Source organism: Melanotaenia boesemani, chromosome 7 (genome assembly GCF_017639745.1).
Source record: "Melanotaenia boesemani isolate fMelBoe1 chromosome 7, fMelBoe1.pri, whole genome shotgun sequence".
Classification (NCBI taxonomy): Eukaryota; Metazoa; Chordata; class Actinopteri; order Atheriniformes; family Melanotaeniidae; genus Melanotaenia; species Melanotaenia boesemani.
The window spans coordinates 36,920,646-36,939,540 of record NC_055688.1 but is presented as its reverse complement, the minus strand read 5'-3'; the positions used below and the strand labels follow the sequence as shown (position 1 = coordinate 36,939,540).

The following is an 18,895-nucleotide window of genomic DNA, read 5'->3' as shown; positions in this document are numbered from 1 at the left end:
CTCCCAGGCAGCATTTAGCCTCCACCACCTGTTTGTCAGGTGCATGTCGTTCCCATACATGTCAGTTCTGTTGTGAACAAGTGAACATGTTGCTTTTCTCTGTCAGACACTAAACAGAGGAGACAAGTGTTGCAGAGATAAAGTGAGACCTTTGCTCATAGTGCAGTGCTGAAGTCTCTCTCTACAGAGTAATAAAGCTTTGGCTACAGTGTTTGTTAGCAGCCAAATTTTATTACAAAATATTAGACTGACGCATCCCAGATGATCACAGCGTTTCTCTTTTCTCCAGCATGCGCTTTCTTGGCGTGGGAATGAATCAGGTGGAGCAGTATTTCCTTTTCACAGCAAAGATTGCTACACTAGAAGGTAAAAAGTAAACAGGAAGAGTTTTACAGATGTTTTTACACAGTTATTTATAGGTGGAACCACCTTAACATAAGCCCTTTCTCAGATACCAGATAAACACACACCTATATATTTATACACACATATATTTATAATTATAAAAATCTGAAAATCTGATAAATTACAAATCAAACCTCTTGTATCAACTCACAGTGCAAATTTTACTCAGGCATAGGTCGTGTGATCTCTGTGCACATACATGACTCTGACATGATTTCTGGATCTTTTTTGGTCTCACACTGAACATGCACGCTGCACTGCTTCATCCACTTCTTGTTTTCTTCCATTGCTCTTACAGGAGGGCAGAACCACCTGGCTGGTCATCCCTAACCAGAAACCCTGGATGACCAGCCAGGTCCGCGCACTCCTCAGAGCCCGGGACGCTGCCTTCAGGTCAGGGGACAGAGCACTGTATAGTGCTGCTCGTGCTGACCTGAAAAGAGGCATAAAAAGAGCCAAGGCGGACCACAGGATGCGCATAGAGTCCCACCTGTCCAGCAACAACACTCGGGAGGTGTGGCGGGGCATACAGGACATCACTAACTTCAGAGGTTGTGATGTGTCGACAGCAGATCAGAGCGCAACACTGGCAGAGGAGCTAAACTGCTTCTTTGCCCGGTTCGACTCTCAGCAGCATGCACCTGCTCCAACCATGCCCCCACCCCCACCCACACCGACACCCCCATCTGGCTCCCGCACCACCCCACTCACCATCCAGGAGCACGATGTCAGACGGGTGCTCCTGGCGGTGAACACCAAGAAGGCTACTGGCCCAGACGGAGTACCTGGCAAGGTGCTCAGAGCGTGCGCCCACCAGCTCGCCCCCACCCTTACCAGGATCTTCAACCTCTCCCTGGCTCAGGCAGTCATCCCACACTGCCTCAAATCCTCCACAATTGTCCCGGTGCCGAAGAAATCTCCCATCACCAGCCTGAACGATTACCGACCGGTGGCCCTCACGCCGGTAATCATGAAGTGCTTTGAGAGACTTGTTCTTCAGCACATCAAGGACCATCTCCCCCCAGACTTCGACTCCCACCAGTTCGCATACCGCGCGAACAGATCCACTGAGGACGCCATAGCTGTAGCTCTTCACTCTGCGCTGAACCACCTGGAGCAGCAGCAGAGCTACGTCCGGATGCTCTTTGTGGATTACAGTTCTGAGTTCAACACAATAATCCCGGACAGATTATGCACAAAACTGGACACTGTTGGCCTCCCCCCTCTCACATGTGCCTGGATAAAGGACTTCCTAACAGACCGACCCCAGACTGTGAGACTAGGTCCCCACCTCTCCTCCACCAGCACGCTGAGCATCGGCTCCCCACAGGGCTGTGTGCTGAGCCCCCTCCTGTACTGCCTCTACACCCATGACTGCAGGCCGGCCCACAATGACAACCTCATCGTCAAGTTCGCTGACGACACTACAGTGGTCGGACTCATCTCCGGGGGTGATGAGGCTGCCTACAGGGAGGAGATCCTGAAGCTGGCTGCTTGGTGTTCTGAGAACAACCTCGCTCTCAACACCAAGAAAACCAGGGAGATCATCATCGACTTCAGGAGGTTCAGCACAGACCCAGCCCCCCTCTACATAAATGGCGAGTGTGTGGAGAGGGTCCACACCATCAGGTTTCTTGGCGTCATCATCTCGGCCGACATCTCCTGGTCAGAGAATATCACGTCAATCACCAAGAAGGCTCAGCAGCGGCTACACTTCCTGAGAGTCCTCAGGAGGCACCAACTGAACTCCAACCTGCTGCTGACCTTCTACCGCTCATCCATTGAGAGCCTGCTGACATACTGCATCACAGTATGGTACGGCAGCTGCACTGTAGCAGACAAGGAGAGGCTACAGAGAGTGGTAAAGACAGCACAGAAGATCATTGGCTGCCCTCTCCCCTCCCTGACGGACATTTACACCTCCCGCTGCCTCAGCAGAGCCAGAAACATCATAAATGACAGCTCCCACCCTGGCTCTGATCTATTTTATACCTTAGATCTTTTATTTATTATTTATTTCTATACTGCTCTCTCTGCACTGACACTGGGGATGGCTTAATCTCGTTGTACATGTGTATAATGACAATAAAAGGCATTCTATTCTATTCTATTCTATTCTATTCTATTCTATTCTAACCAGTTCATCTTGTGGATTCATGAAGGTTTTCTATTTATAATGGGGAATCTATCAGAAATGTTCATGTTAAATCCAAGCTTTGGTCTTTGAGGCCGTGTTAACTGGTCCATGAGCTAATCTCCTGTCTGACCTTTGACTAGCAGCCTGTCCAAGGTGCAGCTCTGTAGGAGCTACAAGAGACGAGATCATGAGCAGGGTGAGGCTTGTTTAGGAAATGTATAGATGAAAGTTTCCGTTTACATTTTCTTGTGCTGTTTCTTGCAGAAACTATATTGTGTCTGCTACATTTCCAAGCTCACTCACCCCCGTAAGGGTAAGGGTCAACTGATAAACCTCCATGCTATGATAAAGCTTGTCAGGTCTAGAAGAACACATCTATTCTTGGTAGGAGCAGTTTATGGTCAGGAAATGTTATAAATCAGATTGTATTGCTTTTTTTTCTTTTTTTTTTACCAGATCTCATGTCCACCACTGTCAACAAAACAACAAATGAAGGAATATCTTTTGGAAGATTTCCCAGATCTTTAGTAAAGTAGAATTTAGCCCCTCTGATGGCTCAACAACTCTGTCTTGTTTTCACTTCTAATGACAAGGCTCAGCGGCTCTATGACCTTCAAAAGGTCTTTCAGTAAGAAAATACAGAAATCAAAATGAAAGAAGACTGAGCTGTTTTCTTTTTTAGATAGAAAGCACAAGTAGAGGAGGAGACTGTATGATTCACAGGATGAGTGGTACTTCTCAGAAAGATGAGCAGCTGCAGCCCCAAGCATTGATTCACAAATTGTCAAGAAAATAGAGGGTTAAACAGACAGACCAAGATATCACACAATCAAAAGAGCAAAATATGAGAGGAAGCAAAATAAGATGCAAATGAGGATGCAAACAACAAGTGGAGAGACTGAAAAGAAAAACAGAGTGTGGGAAAATAAACTCCTATTTCTGACTGTCAGTCGTTCATTTGTGCATTTTTATGATTTCAAACTTTGTCAGTGATGAAAGAGTAAACAAAGACTGAGTAATTTCTACCAAAATACAAAGTTTTTCTTCAAACTTTCACCATTTTGTGTATAAAGAGAAAGAGAAAACACAGAGAAAGACACTGGGCAGTCGCCACCAACAGCTCAGACAGAAGGAAACGAGTCCTCCACAGTCCTCATGTCCGGTGGTCCTGTTTGTTCCAGGTGCTGTTTGGGCACAAAAGGAAGAATACAAATTTACAGATAGAAGCACTTTCTGATGTCTTTCACTCGATGGACCTGCTGTCCTCTTCTTCCATCTGTCTGACGGCTCCCTCGCTAAATTCTCCAGAAGTCCTTGTATGCCTCTGTCTTACTTCCTTTCTTCTACTCTTTGTCCTTTTGTCAACCATTTCTTGTTACTATGTGTATGTAAGAATTTTTCAGCAGTTGTCTTTAGTTTACTTAAACCTTTAAATCCCGACTCAAGAAAAAAGGGGAGTTTTTTTTCTTTTTATCTGAAGTTTTTATTTGGGCCTTTAAAAAGTGGGAAAAAGAACGTAGATCGTGAGCTTTGCCTTTTGGTTCAGCTCCTTCTTCACCACGACAGACTGATGCAGAGTCCACATCACTGCAGACGCTGCACCGATCCACCTGTCCATCTCCAGCTCCATCCTTCCCTCACTCGTGAACAAGACCCCGAGATACGTGAACTCCTCCCCTTGGGGAAGGACCTTATTGCAGACCCGGAGAGAGCACTCCACCCTTTTCCGGCTGAGGACCATGGTCTTGGACTTGGAGGTGGTGGAAAAATGAACAAGAACAATTTAGCATATTTACCGTTTTTTACTGTGTGATATGTCAAAATTATTGTATTGTTTTCTGCCCACTAGTGGACACGTGGGCAGAAAACAAGCATCAGATTGTGTTCAACAGGGTTTGAGCACAGTTTTTACCATGACGTGATGCAGAATGCAAACTGTATCAGATATGGCATACAGGAATTAAAGGGGTAATCTAAATCTCTTAAGTAATGAAATAATTACTAGTAATGTCTAATTTATTAAATTTGATTCTCCTCATTTTCTTTTTTCACTTGTATAACATCTGATTATGTTTTAGGCTAAAATTATTATTGAGAAATAAAGACATTTTTAAAAGCTTCACTGAAGTTCAAGCAGCTGTGAACGAACTTCAGTCTGTGTTCACGTTTTTTGACTTTTCTCGTCAAAATCTTTTGCACGTTTTGAACTTTTTTTTCTTTTTATCTCATCTCACCTCCTCTGTCTTTTCATCCATCCTCCTCTCTTGGTCCATCCATACTTTCTACTCATCTGTCCATCCTGTTCGCCTCTCCGGTGCTGCCTCAGATTTTACTCTGATCGTGTCTCCTCCTCGCTCAGCGCTCTCTAAGAATAATAAGAAAGTATGAATTTAAACAAGGTATTTAGCCTGAGAATGAGTCAGCTGTATTCTTGCTAGTGTGTTCTTACTCCTGCGATTCATGGGATGGGGAAAATGTGGGCGGTGAGAGTGAATGAGTAACACCTCTTCAATAACATAATTTTTCCTCTGAGCTAAGGACCTGACCCTTCATCTGCAGCTGCTCAGAGGTCAACAACAGAAACTGTGGCTGTGCTGAACCTAAAACTCTCGAAGATGAATGTGTAATACAAGTACCTGAATGTGAAGTAGGGTAGATGAAAAAAACTCAGTCCTGAGTGCATAAAGATTTTAAATTTGAATGGGGCTGGTACATCAAGGCTTCAGAGCCAGAGGTGGAAAAAGAAAGAAAGTTAAACTCTCGTAAACTTGATGGGCCCGAGGACAAGAAATATAAAGAGAGGAACAATACCAAAAAAAAAAAAAAAAAACAGACCGCTCAGTGCATTAATGGTCAAATTGGAACTTTTCAACTTCATTTACCTTAACAGAAATTTAAAAATCTTATACAAAATTTGACCATTTTTAAACATTAACATAAAATATCTGACTCCAATAAAACTTCACCTATTCAGTGCTATTCCGTTGAATCAGAAATGAGGAGGATGACGTTGAGGATCAAGTTTATTACTTTATTATTATTTTATACACTTTATTAACAGATCGAAAGCAATACTCTGGGTTCAGAGTACGTAGAACGTACAAACAGAACGTGGGTCAGGCCAGGAAGTCTGAACTCCGTCTGTCTTTCTCTGAGGCCTTTTTAGAGAATGTAGGTTGATTTCTTTGGGAGGAACTTCTTATCTCACACACACACAGCTGTGAGCAACTGTGTGTCAGTTTAGGCATTTTCACGTTTTCTGTAGTCCTGTAAACTGGATAAACTGCCAGACTAACCCATACTTATCTATCACCCATACACATTTTCCAGCAAAGCTAAGCATTCTTTGTCGTGCATGTAACATCCTGTATTTCCCTAATTGTTCTGGGAATCTGTTGTCCTCAGGGACTTAAAACCTTCTGTTCTTAAGACATGCATGTCACATCCACAATGAGCTATTAAACTTATTAAAGATATATTATAAAGCAAGATAAACACGAAATACCTCTTCATTATTAAATCTCTATAATCTTTGTATGAAGTATGGTAAATGGTCTGTATTTATATAATGCTTTTCTTTACCTGGAACGAAACCCAAAGCGCTTTACATCATACATCGCATTCACACACACATTCACACACTGATGGCGGAAGCTGCCATGCAAGGCAAGGGTTCGGTGTCTTGCTCAGGGACACCTTGACATGAACTCTCCTGGCCGGCAACCTTTGGGTTACAGGATGACCACTCTACCCACTGAGCCATGCCGTCCCAAGTCTGGGAAAGTCTGGGAAAGTCTGGGAAAGTCAGACACAGCTAAAATGATCTGATCCACCATGTTGAAAGTGTTTGTAGACGGTACCGTCTAGCCTGCCCACAGCTCATTGGTCAGTCAGTGAAACCCTTGCTGGTTGGTTGTAGTGGCATGCAACAGCGACAAAAGTTGAACAATTTTCTATTTTCTTGCATTGCAAGCCCCTGTGTGCACGTCAACGTGAATGAGCGCTTTTCACATGCACAAATCTCACTTGGCTGGAGGACGGCAGCGATTTTCGCCTTATTGTGCAACTTCCATAGGAAATGATGGAGAAGGAGGGACGTCACCTCCCGTGTGTCGAGCCCAGTAGAAGTGATTCATCTTCACAATCACTTGTCATGGAACAAGTACAATGACATTAAAGGACGGAAATCCTTTAAGGTGCTTAAAGAAAATAAGAAGCATGCCAGACAGTTAAAAACACTGTAATAAATTACACACATCCATCTAATACATTCCCACAGGTATACACACCCAGATGTATAGCACATCCGGATCCCTGAGGTGACTGCTTTTAAAGTGCATTTAGTGTCGTTACTGCTTTTCCATAAAAACGGTTCTTTAGTGTCTTTGTCCTTCAGCCGCCTGGAACGCCTGCCAGAGGGCAGTAGCTCAAACAGCTCCTGTCCGGGATGAGGTGGGTCCCCAAGGACGTGCTGTGTCTTTTTGAGGCATCGGGCCCTGTGCAGGTCTTCCAGTGAGGGCAGGGGGCAGACAAAGGTCTTTTTTTCCAGAAATTTTGTATTTAAACCATGAATGTAAATAAAATGAGAAGTTATAGTGGTATGATGACGTACTCTCAGCCTTAGACCTACGTATTCTTTACTTTTGCCGGACACTGAAAACAAAATTGCTGGGCCAAAAATCTTTGGAAGACTGTCCCATTAATTTTCATGAGATGCTGCAAACTAAAGCTTCCAAAGGTAATTCCCAAATTTCTGAAGCAATCATTTCAAAGTGTCACTTCTGGCCTTCGATCTGATTTTGGTGCCTTCTAGCTGTATTTTCTTTGATTGCATTGCAGAGTCCTTATCGTTTTAATTACTTTCTATCTCTGTTCCAGCTGTCTCTGTGAGTGTGTGTGCCTTTATCTTTTTGCAAAATGTGAACCATGTCAACCTTATCCAAACCTATATTGATTTAGCGTCAGCCACATTTTGCACTAAACCAGCAGGACCATGTTGAGCTAATGGAAAATGATTGAGGAAATTAAAGCAGGAATTTTGCCTGTGAGGTTTGGAGGGAGCAGCTTCTTTCAAGGCTGACCCAGAAAAGCCTTTATTATTGCTTTTTGCTTAACCTGTTGAGTCCAGTACAGATTTGTAGGGCTACAGGTCAGACTGGAGTTGATGGACAGGTGCAGCAGTAACAACCTTCCTGCAGTATTCTTCATAGCCGGTTAGCTGGTTCATGGCAAATATTCTTGACTGGTAAGTCACTCCTAGATGATACTGTAAATCAGGGCTACTCAATTCGGTCCTACGAGGGCCGCAATCCAGCAGCAGTTTTCCATGTATCCCTGCACCAACACACCTGAGTCAAATTAAGTGGCTCTAACAGCCTATCAGGTTCTACACAATAACTCATTAATTTGACTCAGGTGTGTTGGTGCAGGAATACATGGAAAACTGCTGCTGGATTGCGGCCCTCGTAGGACCGAATTGAGTAGCCCTGCTGTAAATGGTTTACAGTGACGGATAGAAATGAAAGATATGCAAGATGTTGATCCTTTACTGGCTGTACTCTTGGGAAAGTGGTGTCCATGTTGGATTCGCTTTCTTGAACAGTTGTGATGCAGCTACATGTGTGTGTTTACATCATCATGGTTTTCATTTCTGAGCTAAAAAGTGCAGCAACTGCTGACACAGTCATTTTAAACAAGGAAATGCCCTTTAGTAATGGTGAGAAATGACCAGTTTTATGTTATCAGAGGTTGATATGATTCAGAGAGTGAAGACATGGAAATTGTGGTAACTTTAGTTGGAATAGTTGGAATTAAAAGAAAATTATGTATTCTCTCTTTACCCAATGATACTTATTATTATCTTTTTAAACAGTTTTCATGGATTTCAGCGGAATTAATTAAACAGCCTTTTAATTTCGCCATGTGTGACACAGTGTATAATGTAAGCTGCTGTCTATAAGGAAACTAACAAGAGAGAAAAAATATTACCAATAAAAAAATTCTGGCATCAGGGTCTGTCTAAAATATTTCCTGCTATGCATCATGGAGTATTGTTAAGAATGGCTTCCATGTTTTCAGAAATAAAAAAGGAAGTCTGTTCCAGCTGCTACAGCAGATCTGTTCCAGCTTAGTGACCATAAGCATTTTATTTAACCACAACTTGAAGCATGAAGATTTGAGTCTGATTTCTTTAGTCTGAGATTTTTCTCACAGGGAAAATGTGCCAAATAAATGCATCATGTTGAGTGAGATGATACTTTGCACCAGATTTTCCATTTCAGCCTCTGGGCAGCTAAAACCAATAACAATAAGGTGACATACACCAAAACAACCCTACTCCCCCCAACAACACACCCATATTGCATTCAGACTCAACCATATATAAAAACCACTATAAACTTATACCAAGTCAGGTGAAGCTGGAGCCCATCGCAGCGGTTAGCAGGCGAGAGGCAGGGTAACATGCAGATGCGTGAGAGAGAAATGTGACCTGGATAAAAACTAATACTAGATGGGAGCAATCTATCCTGCGCAACCCAAAGAAGAAGAGAAAGAGAAATATAAAGTGTCCACATTGGATCACAGCCAAGTACTGTGCACAACATTTTCCCAGACATCTAAATGAAAGTTTTGTTCCGTGTGCAGCGTTATGGATTTCCTCCAGAGAACGTGTGAAATGCACCAACAAACGAGAGAAATCAGCACGACAGAGTCTGTAACGTTCACATCTGCTGGAAAGTGCTGAGTATAATCAGTCGTTTTCGATGTGGTTGATTTGTTTTTTGTGCTTTTTGTTTGTGTTGCAGCTTTAAGAGAGGTCTGCTGAACGGTGAAATCTTCTCCTACACTGTGAAAAATGTGAACTGATGTTACTCAATAAAATTATGGCAACAAAGTGACACTTGATATAATTGAGCTATTTTAATTTCCTTCATTTTGATTAGAATGTATTGAAATAATTAACCACATTTAAATGAAAAAAATAAGTCAATATTATTTAACAGGCCAATGTAAATGTGTTAAATTTAACAACACCATGGCAGAAATGTGTTGAAAGTTGCATGGACAAATTGATTAAAATTAACCAAATATCAAGAAGATATTAATTTGCTATAATTCAATTTGTTTGAAAAAATTAAGTTGCATCTACTCAATTTCTGAAGAAATGTCACAAATAATTACAGATTTTGTAGAAATAAATGCCTTAAATTTACTAGTTTTCTGAATAAAATTACTAATGCTAACAAGGAACCAAGATAAATATTAGTTGATTTAACTAAAAAAAATAATTAGATCAACTTAGAATTTAGCTTTGTTTTGCTTAATTGAACTCATTTAAATTATTGTCTTTTGTATCAATTTGCCCTTAAGAAATGTGTAAATTTAAGAAATAATTACTTCTGTGGAATTTGAGATCTATTTAATGATAATAAGTGTCACTTTGTCGCCATAATTCTTTTAAGAATAATTTACTCAACATATCTTAATAGTTCCAGTTTGTTTCACAAGGTAAACATTTATTATGTTCACAACATTTCAAAATGTAACTGTCCAACATCCTCTGGGCAAAATGTATAGTACAGCAATCCCCCCCCCCCCCCCCCCCCCCCAAAAAAAAAAAAAAAAAAAAAAGTGCACATCATCGAGCAAGTTTTCCCTACACATAGATCAGTTACGAACTCTTACTTGATCATTAACTAGGATCCTGGGATATGGTCAACTGAATCCATTTCCCTGCCCTCTACTACTTACCAAGTCAGTCACAAGAAGAACTCCATGCACTTTCTAATTCAGTTACCCAGATTTACATAAGAATTTGTATTCCTGACGAACAGTGTATTAAAACAAAATGAACAGTTGCCAGTGCTAATACCAAGACCAAAAGTCCTTCATTCAGGTTACATGTTTAGCACCTCACTTGAATACATGAAGAAATTTAAGTATAAATGCATTTCTGCCATTATAAAATCAGAATGTACAACTTGGGCTCAATAACACATTACAAACTAAATTTGAACCTGACAGTGCTTGGACTACAGACATTTTTGTTTTGTTTTTTCTCACTGTAACTGTCTGTAAAACTGCAAATTTAAGTACCGGTAAATAAAAGTGTTACAATACACCATCAGTGAAAATATTACTGAACATGTAATAGTAAAAGAAAAAAAAATAACTTAAAGTCTGAAGAAGGTGCATGAGAAACTAAGCTTGACAATATGTGTCATCCATCTTAGTTTTGAAAAGGCCAACTCAGTTAATGTTCCAATAAAATAGACAGTAAATACAAAAGAAGATAACAAATACAACCTGTCAAACACCAGGGACCATCTTGGGTCTATCTTGGCAAGTGCATAACTTGAAAGAATATCACATATTACTCAAAGTGAACTCGCATCCCTTTCGCTCTGTAAGAGTTCATATTTAAGCAAGCAACTTGTTCTTGAGGCTGTTCACTTTTGGTGACAGCCTTGTAGAGTCCAGTTCCAGGAAGAGTTTCTGGAATACTTCTAAGGTGTACCTTAGTTCTTTAGGATAAGCAAGATCCACTGCGTATGCCAACCCAATAAGCATGACACAGGCCCTTGGAACATTGCCCAGGTCAGCCAAAACTCTCACCCCCTCAACCACGATACCAACATCATCCCAGTCCTCTGACAGTGTGGTCTTGATTTTGTAGATTTTCATTTGTTGCTCACTGAGGTCTTGTGAAACACTGTCTCCATCAACATCCTAAAAACAACAAAGACATTGGGTATTTCACTGTTATGCGAAAGGAAACTTTCCAAGAGTTATCTACCAAAATCCTACTGACCTTTTAAAGTAAAAGGAAAGCTAAGCAAAAAAAAGAAGAAAAAAGAAATGGCACATGTCACCTCAGCTTTAGAACCACAAAGGTTTTAGTCATATGGCAGCATGGAGTGATGTGTCCCTTAGATCAGCTCAAAGCCATTTCCATGCATTTAGACTGATACTAAATGAATATTAGTAGTGTATTAGTAATATTATTATGTAGTTGTTGACAAATGCAGTTATTCTGGCATTTATATATTTATCTGTGTATCTAATTGGCAATTTCAGTTTCAGTCACAAAGTTATGTATAAAAATAAAAATATTAACTCCTTTCTCCTTAGTGGAGCCTGCTTTGGGAGGGATTTTACACATAAAAGTTTTTGGATGAAGCAGGGGTATCAGATCAGTATAGCCGATACTGGCTTGAATACTACATGGTATCAAATCAGAAAGAAAATCTGCGGTGTCACACATTGCTAGGGCATGGAAGAATAGGTAACACTTTTCTGTTTTAATCACTTAAATTTACATAAAAAAAAATAAAAAAAAAAAACTTACATTATACTCCTTGAAGAGTTGATCGGTATGTTCCCCGAGGTACACCATCAGGCACTGAATTACAAGATCTCTGGTAGTATTGATGCTTGGATTGCTTTGTGCCTGATAAGACAAAAATAATCACCATCTTCTAGTATTTTACACCAATAGTCTATTTTTTATTAAGTAAAAAATACATACTATAAATCATTACTGATCAAGATCACTTATCCAAATATTTCGACTAAAATTTTCCAATGTCGTCTCCTTTTTTTTATTTATTAATCTATTTATCTTATATTGTTCCCATTTTAAAGAAAGTTTCAAGTCAGTCAAATGTTTGAATCAAGACAACTGTTAAAGCTATGGTTCTTCACCATCTTATCTGGCATTACTGTGATCACTATCACCTGTTGCTTCATTGACGTGCAAAGGAAGTTATATAACCCAACCCTTCCAGCCTATTCAGCCTCTTTTCCCTCCAAACCAGTGGAACAAAGGAAACCTGTGAGTTGTGAAATGGACTCTTTAATCTTAATCATTTCTTCCAGTATGTCATGATGATGCTCACTGTGTTTATATATTAAGTTAATCTGCATATTACCATGGGATGTGTAACCTAGTGGAATGGATGCATTATTAATGTAAGTTATGTATTCATTTATTGTTCCATTTGATGTAAGCATTTCATGTTATCTGTTATATTTACCTTTTCTATGTCTTTCTAGACAAAATCATCCACCATCCTCAAATAAAAATGGTGGAATGCAGTCCAGAATCCTGTTTAAATGTGCAACCCACATGAGACGTTCAATGTCCCAGCCATGCTCACAAACTGAGTAGTTTCAACAACAGTGTGGTATTCAGTACCACTGGTCACATAATTCAGACTTGCTGCAAGTTTTTTAACAGTATCAGTTTTACAATGGCACAATATATTAATCTATTCAATTTACAGCTTCAAACTCTTAATTCAGAAGTTGATCTTGAGCTGGGTCAGAAGCGACTAACGTGAACACATTCTCACACCTGAAGCTCTCAACTGACTATTTAGTCGCATAATGTGACGATTTGTGGAATAAATGCAACTTTTTTAAAACATCAACGAGCCTTGCCATTATAGCATGAAGCTGAAATGATCAGGTACTGCTGAATTGAAGTGGCTCTGCGACAAACATTTTTCTAGTTATTATCTAACCATCTTCATGAATTGCAATATATAGCATACAATTTGTGAATTGGGAGATCAAATTAATTAGATTTATATGCTGGTAGGTAGTTAAGCATCTGAAATAATTAATATCCCAATAATTTAATATCAAAACTACTTCAATTAAATCTTATACAAATAATTAGTCACTGATAAATACCTTAAGCAAGATGCCCTGCAATATCAATCCCATGGCTCCTCCCTTGGAATTGAAGACAGCCAACAACTTCGGAGAATACTCATCCAGCTTGGCCATGAATTTTGGTTCCAGGTGTATTGTGGTAATCCTTAGGCATTCATCCTGCAGCTAAAAGAAATGGTGACAAAAAAAAGAATACAGAGAAAGAACTTTAAAGCTTCACTTACTATAAGAATAGAAAACAAGATCAGTCAAAATGTAAAGAGAATTAAATTTTTTAAAGAGTTATTAATGCAAAATTATTACATGAGAGGCCTGAAACAGAGCAGGCCATCTAGCTTTGATGTCCTCAATGCTGGGTGACAGGCTGACGATTTCATGACGTCTGTGTGCAAATGTTTTAGCCATTTTTTCTTTGATCAACTTCTCATTGTCTTTTTTCTTCACTTCAGTGAGCAACTGAATCCTCTCTTCTTCCTGACTGTCCTTATCCTCTCCTGGTGGGTATGGAGGGAGATAATTTACCTCTGCCTTTCTGGGCTTCTTAACATTCTTGGCAGATTTCTGGTCAGCAGGGCTCTTGTGTTTAACTGCATTGCACAGGACCTCAGGTACACCAAAGCCTCGCAGTTTGGTGTGATAATTTGCCATCTTGTACTTTAAGCTTTGTTGCCAGCCATAGTAACCAGAAAAAGAACCAGATTCTTTGAGACATGGATATTTTTTGACAAGTGCCTCAGCAACATCACTTATCTGTCCACCTGATGGATAAGCTGTGTATGTAAAAATAGTTTCTGCCAACTTCTCCAGTATGTCTGCCTTGACCTTTGAGGTAGTCATAAATGTTCCATTCTTCTTGAAGTTCTCAGTGGCTCTTTCAAGGTACATCTCAGTTTCATAAGCAAACACTGGAATAGGGAACAGCTTTGGCCAGGGTTGACATCGTCCAGTGGTGCTCGGCGGACTCAGAATAATGGTGTCCTGTGAAGATGATGTTCCACTAGACTCTGCATTTGAAGCAATCGACTCTGCATATGATGCAGAGTCACAGTCAGTTGAGTGCTGTACAGAGGGGCTGCCAAAACTTTCAAGTGGAACCAAGTCAAGAACAACTGGAGCAGCGGGAACAACCTTTATGGTGTCTTTGTGTTTGATTTGGTCACTTCTATTAAGAGTAAAGTAGTCTTCAAATTCTGAGTCCATATACTGAAGACTGAAGTCATCTGCAATACCAAAGGTATCCTTCACAACACTTTGCAGCTCCTGCACTGTTTGGGGGATCCCTGATGGTAGAACCAGCTTCTCAATCCGGTCATCAATTATTACACGAAGCTTCGCTTCCATTTCTGGCAGCCTGGAAGAAAACAAATGGGTAGTTTAGTATTTTACTTTAATACTTTAGTAGTTAAGTATTGTCATTTACTTTTTAATTCACTCAAATTAGAACTTTACTTTGTTATTGTAATTTGTATTTCACCTTTTGATAACAGTTCCTTAATGGTTACTCCCTGATATTGACATAAAGACAATGGAAAACATTAACAGTAACTTATTTACATTTGCACTAAAGTGATGTCAGGTAAAAAAAAAAAAAAAAAAAAACACTTCTTTGCAATATAGGCTGCAGCATAAATATGGACAGTATAATCAACATGAAGGGTTAATTCATTTTGGTTACCTAAAATTCACAACAAATGTGACGTTTCAGTGTAACCATACGTTTTCCTCCCACATTGTAGGCAACCAAGGGGTACACATCACCAAGTTTCTGCTGCTCCAAAAGAGTCATCTTGCCAGTGTCCTCCAGTTTATAAGATCTCAGATGCTCTTCATACCAGGCAGCAAGTAGCTTTACAATGAATAGAACATAGCTGTCCAAAATGACTATCTGCGTAATCTCAGCAAAGTCTGGCAGTCCACAGGTGGATCCGTAAGATACTATCATCCCATTGGTATATTTTGTGCCATTGTAGGTGACAGTGTTGGCAAGTTGCACACTTGACAGAGATGGTGAACGTTCTCTTAAACTGTTTTTTATGTCTAAATGCAGCAGATCTACAGGCATTGTTGATATTTTTGTGACAGTCAGGGCTGGTTTCCCCACATCTGATTGCATGTGGTATGACATCATCATTTGATGTCTTGTTGAAAGGGTCAGCAACACATTTCTGAAATTATTAGTGTGCCTCACAACTTGCTTGAAAAATCTGTGTTTAGCTTCGAAACGCATTGTCCAGACACCAACCAACGGCCCATATTTTTCAATCAGTGCAGGGTAATGCTCCAAAAAATGATGTTTGGGTGTCAGCCTCTCATTAGGAAAAACTTCCAAGAATCTGACACGATGTTCAGATATTTTAAAGCCAAGGAAGGCAATACTTTCTGTGGTGTGAATAGGGGCAGCCACTAACTCAGCAATGTCTTTTAAAGTAAGAAGCAGCTGCCAGGCAGGATCTTCTTCAGGTACACAGTGACCAACAATGAGAGGCAACAACCGTATCAAGGCCCAGTTTTCGTGTGCATTTCCACCTACAGTTTTACGGCCAGCAAAGTTTTGTGGGATTGCTTGAGGACTGTTAACTTTGTCTGAGCCTTTATATGGAAACTGTGTGATCAAGTTATTAAGTATTGCCAAATTAAAGTATTTTTTCTTGATGAAAACCTGAAGACACAATGCAAGCTCTTTAGGAATTATCCCTTCAAAAAGGTCATGAAGGATGTCTGGTGGGTAACCAGAGACAAAGTGAAAGTAACTCAACTGATCAGTCAAAGGACATGACCGCTTTACACCAAAATAGGGGACAAGACTTGGATTTTCTTTGACAGTTTGTACGTGCAATGTGTAGTCCTCTTTTTTCCTTAGTGGAAACAACCCAGAGCATACTTCATAAGCCTGGTACTCTGAAGAATTTCCAAGACAAAATCTACAAAAATAAGGCCCACTAAAACTTTCAACTAGTCCACTAATGGAATGAGCACCAAGATTGTCAGCTATGACGCAGAGTATGGTCCCTTTAATATATTTTTGAAAACTGGAAATAAAAACCCCTTCCTGTTCAAGGGTGATTAGATCTTTCAAGAGTGGTTCCAAGACTGCTTTGTATTCAAACTGTTTAACATCAACAGCTTTGCAAAGTACAGCTAAATGTATTGATGTTAATGCAGATTGGAACTTTGATGGTACATTTGCCAAAATCCAATATATTGCAGTAATTTTGTGTTTTTTTCTAGAGGTCCCTAATGGATTGCACACTTCGAAGTCATCAACATACAGGATTATGGAAAGTCTTGTTTCTTCTCCAGCATAAAAATTGTTTTCCTTAAAACATGTACCATCAAAAATTGACTTAAAATCCCCAGTACTGTTTGAATGCTTTGACAAAGCCTCCAAAGCGATGTCTTTGTTCTTTAATACTTCCTGTAAAGTCTTGAGAATTGGCACGTATTGAAAGCTCTTCTTCTGTTTAGCATCAAGAATATATTCAACGGGATCTACAAAACAGAAATGTTCCTTAAAATACTTTCTTCTCTTAAAAGCTGAACCAAGTGGACCACCTGCTCCAAGAGCTGTTGTAATAGGATGAGATCTGCACAACTGTTGTGCCAATTCAGCTATGATGGCTTGGTCAGCGGTGCATTTGTTGGATTTCAGTGATGAATCAATTATATTTCTAATCACTGCCACAGATGATGACGAAGAAATATAATGGAGATCTTCAACCAAAGCATTAATGCACCTTACGGAAGCATTATAAATGCTCTCTAAATTCAATAGAAGTAAGCCAATGTCATTAACAACTGTAGAGGATGCACGATCTGGATCTAAATCTAAATCTGTGCCATCATCATCACTGGCCTCTAGCTCATCCAAATGGCTGGCAACATGAGCATGGTGACTTTCAAACACATCTTGCTTAAAGTCAGTCAAAGAACAGGATTTGTGTCTTCTGCTTTTGTGTTTTAGAAAGGTATTGTATATATTTGTCCTAAAGTCACACCCTTCAAATACGCAAAATACAGTTTCATGGTTTTTCAGGTGAATTCTAATGTGCTGGAAATAATCCTTCTGGGTCGAGAAAAAAGCACCACAAACTAAGCACTTAAATGAAGTGATGAGTCCCGGGCTTGAAGGGTCTTCAGGTGCATGATATCTGGACAAGTGTGTTCGAAGGGCTCCTTGTGTTTTGAATGTGCAAGGGCAACTGTCATACAGACATGGTTGGAGCTGTCCACGGCCAAATGTTGCGTGTTGTTGTCTGTAATGCTTCAAGAGTTTCCCTTTTGTAGCAGACAAAGACTTGCAGATCTTACACTGCCATCCCATTAGCCAAGTCCTATAGTAATTTGGGAAAGAAAAAAAGACAGGTCTAAGAATGGCCAATGACACTGTTTGTCATGGCTATTTTAAGAGGAAGGGGATCTTTTGATATTGATAGAGTACATCTTTAAAAAAAATATTTTCTGCCCAGTTATTTAAGTCTGATTAAGCAGGGACAACCTGATAACAATACTCAATATGATTATATTTACATAAGAAAAATATTTCTGAATCAACAATAGAACAGCTGTTTGCTTTAATTAATTTCTGCTGCTAGAATATGACAACTAACCAGTTTTATCATATGAAGAAGTTGCATTTTGAAGCATGTTATCCCACCTTATTTTGTGTTACATGTTCTACATACCTTTCTGATGAATTTTTGCAAAGGACTCTTCCTGCAACTGGAAAGAAAGCAACATCAATTTTAATTCATTTGAATAGATTAATGTTTTACAGAACAACATCTAAAATCAGAATTTGAACACCAAAATTTTAATATTTAATGATCTAATATTATTACACTTAAAGTTCAGGAGAACAGAATACACTAGGAAGATTGGAATTTTAGCTAGTTTCTTGTCATTTCATACGATGTAACGTTCATCATCTGTAGAAAGTTGCTTCCAAAAAGAGAAAGCGTAAACCTGTAAAGCGAAGCGCTAAACCGCCTTATCACGGCTCAGAGAACGGTTGAAAGAAAAAAAAAAAGCTTTGATTCAGCTTTAATACTGCTTGAATCTATCAACAATCTTGCTATCGCTACTTCTGTATATATTTTAAAAATGCATTTCAAAGCTCTTACCTGTGTGAAATGAAGGACCGACGTTGGTGAAGCGCGGTAGGACCTGTGACCCGCTTCCACCATTTGGCGCAAAGGACTGTGGGCGGAAGTGCTCCGTGGTTAAAACAAAATATTCCTAAATGAGTAAAAACTATCAATTTTCTGCCTCTGTAGTGGTTCTAATGCATTTTAATTAAACTCTACTCATTTTATTCTTGCTTCTTTTATCCAACCAAAAACTGTGTAAAATTAATTTAAAAAAACATTATGAATTGTTTAAATCAACATAAATTAATTTCAAACTGACTTAATGTATTTTTAATGAATAACAATTACTTATAGTTCTTTAATGGATATTAATTAACCCCAGTACTACTTTTAACAGTGTAGTGGGTTTATTTCAACATGAATATTAGAAAATCATAATTAAAATATTAATGAGGTCATATTAATATTATAAATAGAATAAATAATATTTTAAATACATACCACAAAAAAGTCTAAAACTTTTAACTTTTGTCACAATTTTTCACAAAATCTAGAATTTTATATTGATTATTAATTATTATTAATA

General features: G+C 39.3%; 1 protein-coding gene and 1 long non-coding RNA gene across 2 annotated transcripts; both read right to left on the bottom strand.

Annotated features, from left to right (window-relative positions):
* Positions 1 to 11,077: 11,077 nt before the first annotated feature.
* On the bottom strand, positions 11,078 to 13,261 carry LOC121642602. The gene is made up of 3 exons (XR_006010925.1): positions 13,241 to 13,261; positions 11,892 to 11,993; positions 11,078 to 11,272 (listed from the first exon to the last, which is right to left on the bottom strand). It is a non-coding gene; the product is annotated as an uncharacterized LOC121642602 (long non-coding RNA).
* Positions 13,262 to 13,507: 246 nt separating this feature from the next.
* LOC121642807 lies at positions 13,508 to 18,394 on the bottom strand. The gene is made up of 3 exons (XM_041989759.1): positions 18,343 to 18,394; positions 17,905 to 17,941; positions 13,508 to 14,573 (listed from the first exon to the last, which is right to left on the bottom strand). The coding sequence occupies exon 3, from the start codon at positions 14,561 to 14,563 to the stop codon at positions 13,508 to 13,510; it is 1,056 nt and encodes a 351-aa protein (XP_041845693.1). The 5' UTR covers positions 14,564 to 14,573; positions 17,905 to 17,941; positions 18,343 to 18,394.
* Between the last annotated feature and the right edge of the window lie 501 nt (positions 18,395 to 18,895).

Coding starts and splice junctions, on each gene's coding strand:
- LOC121642807 (XM_041989759.1), bottom strand. CDS start 14,563: ATGGAAGCGAAGCTTCGTGTAATAATTGATGACCGGATTGAGAAGCTG.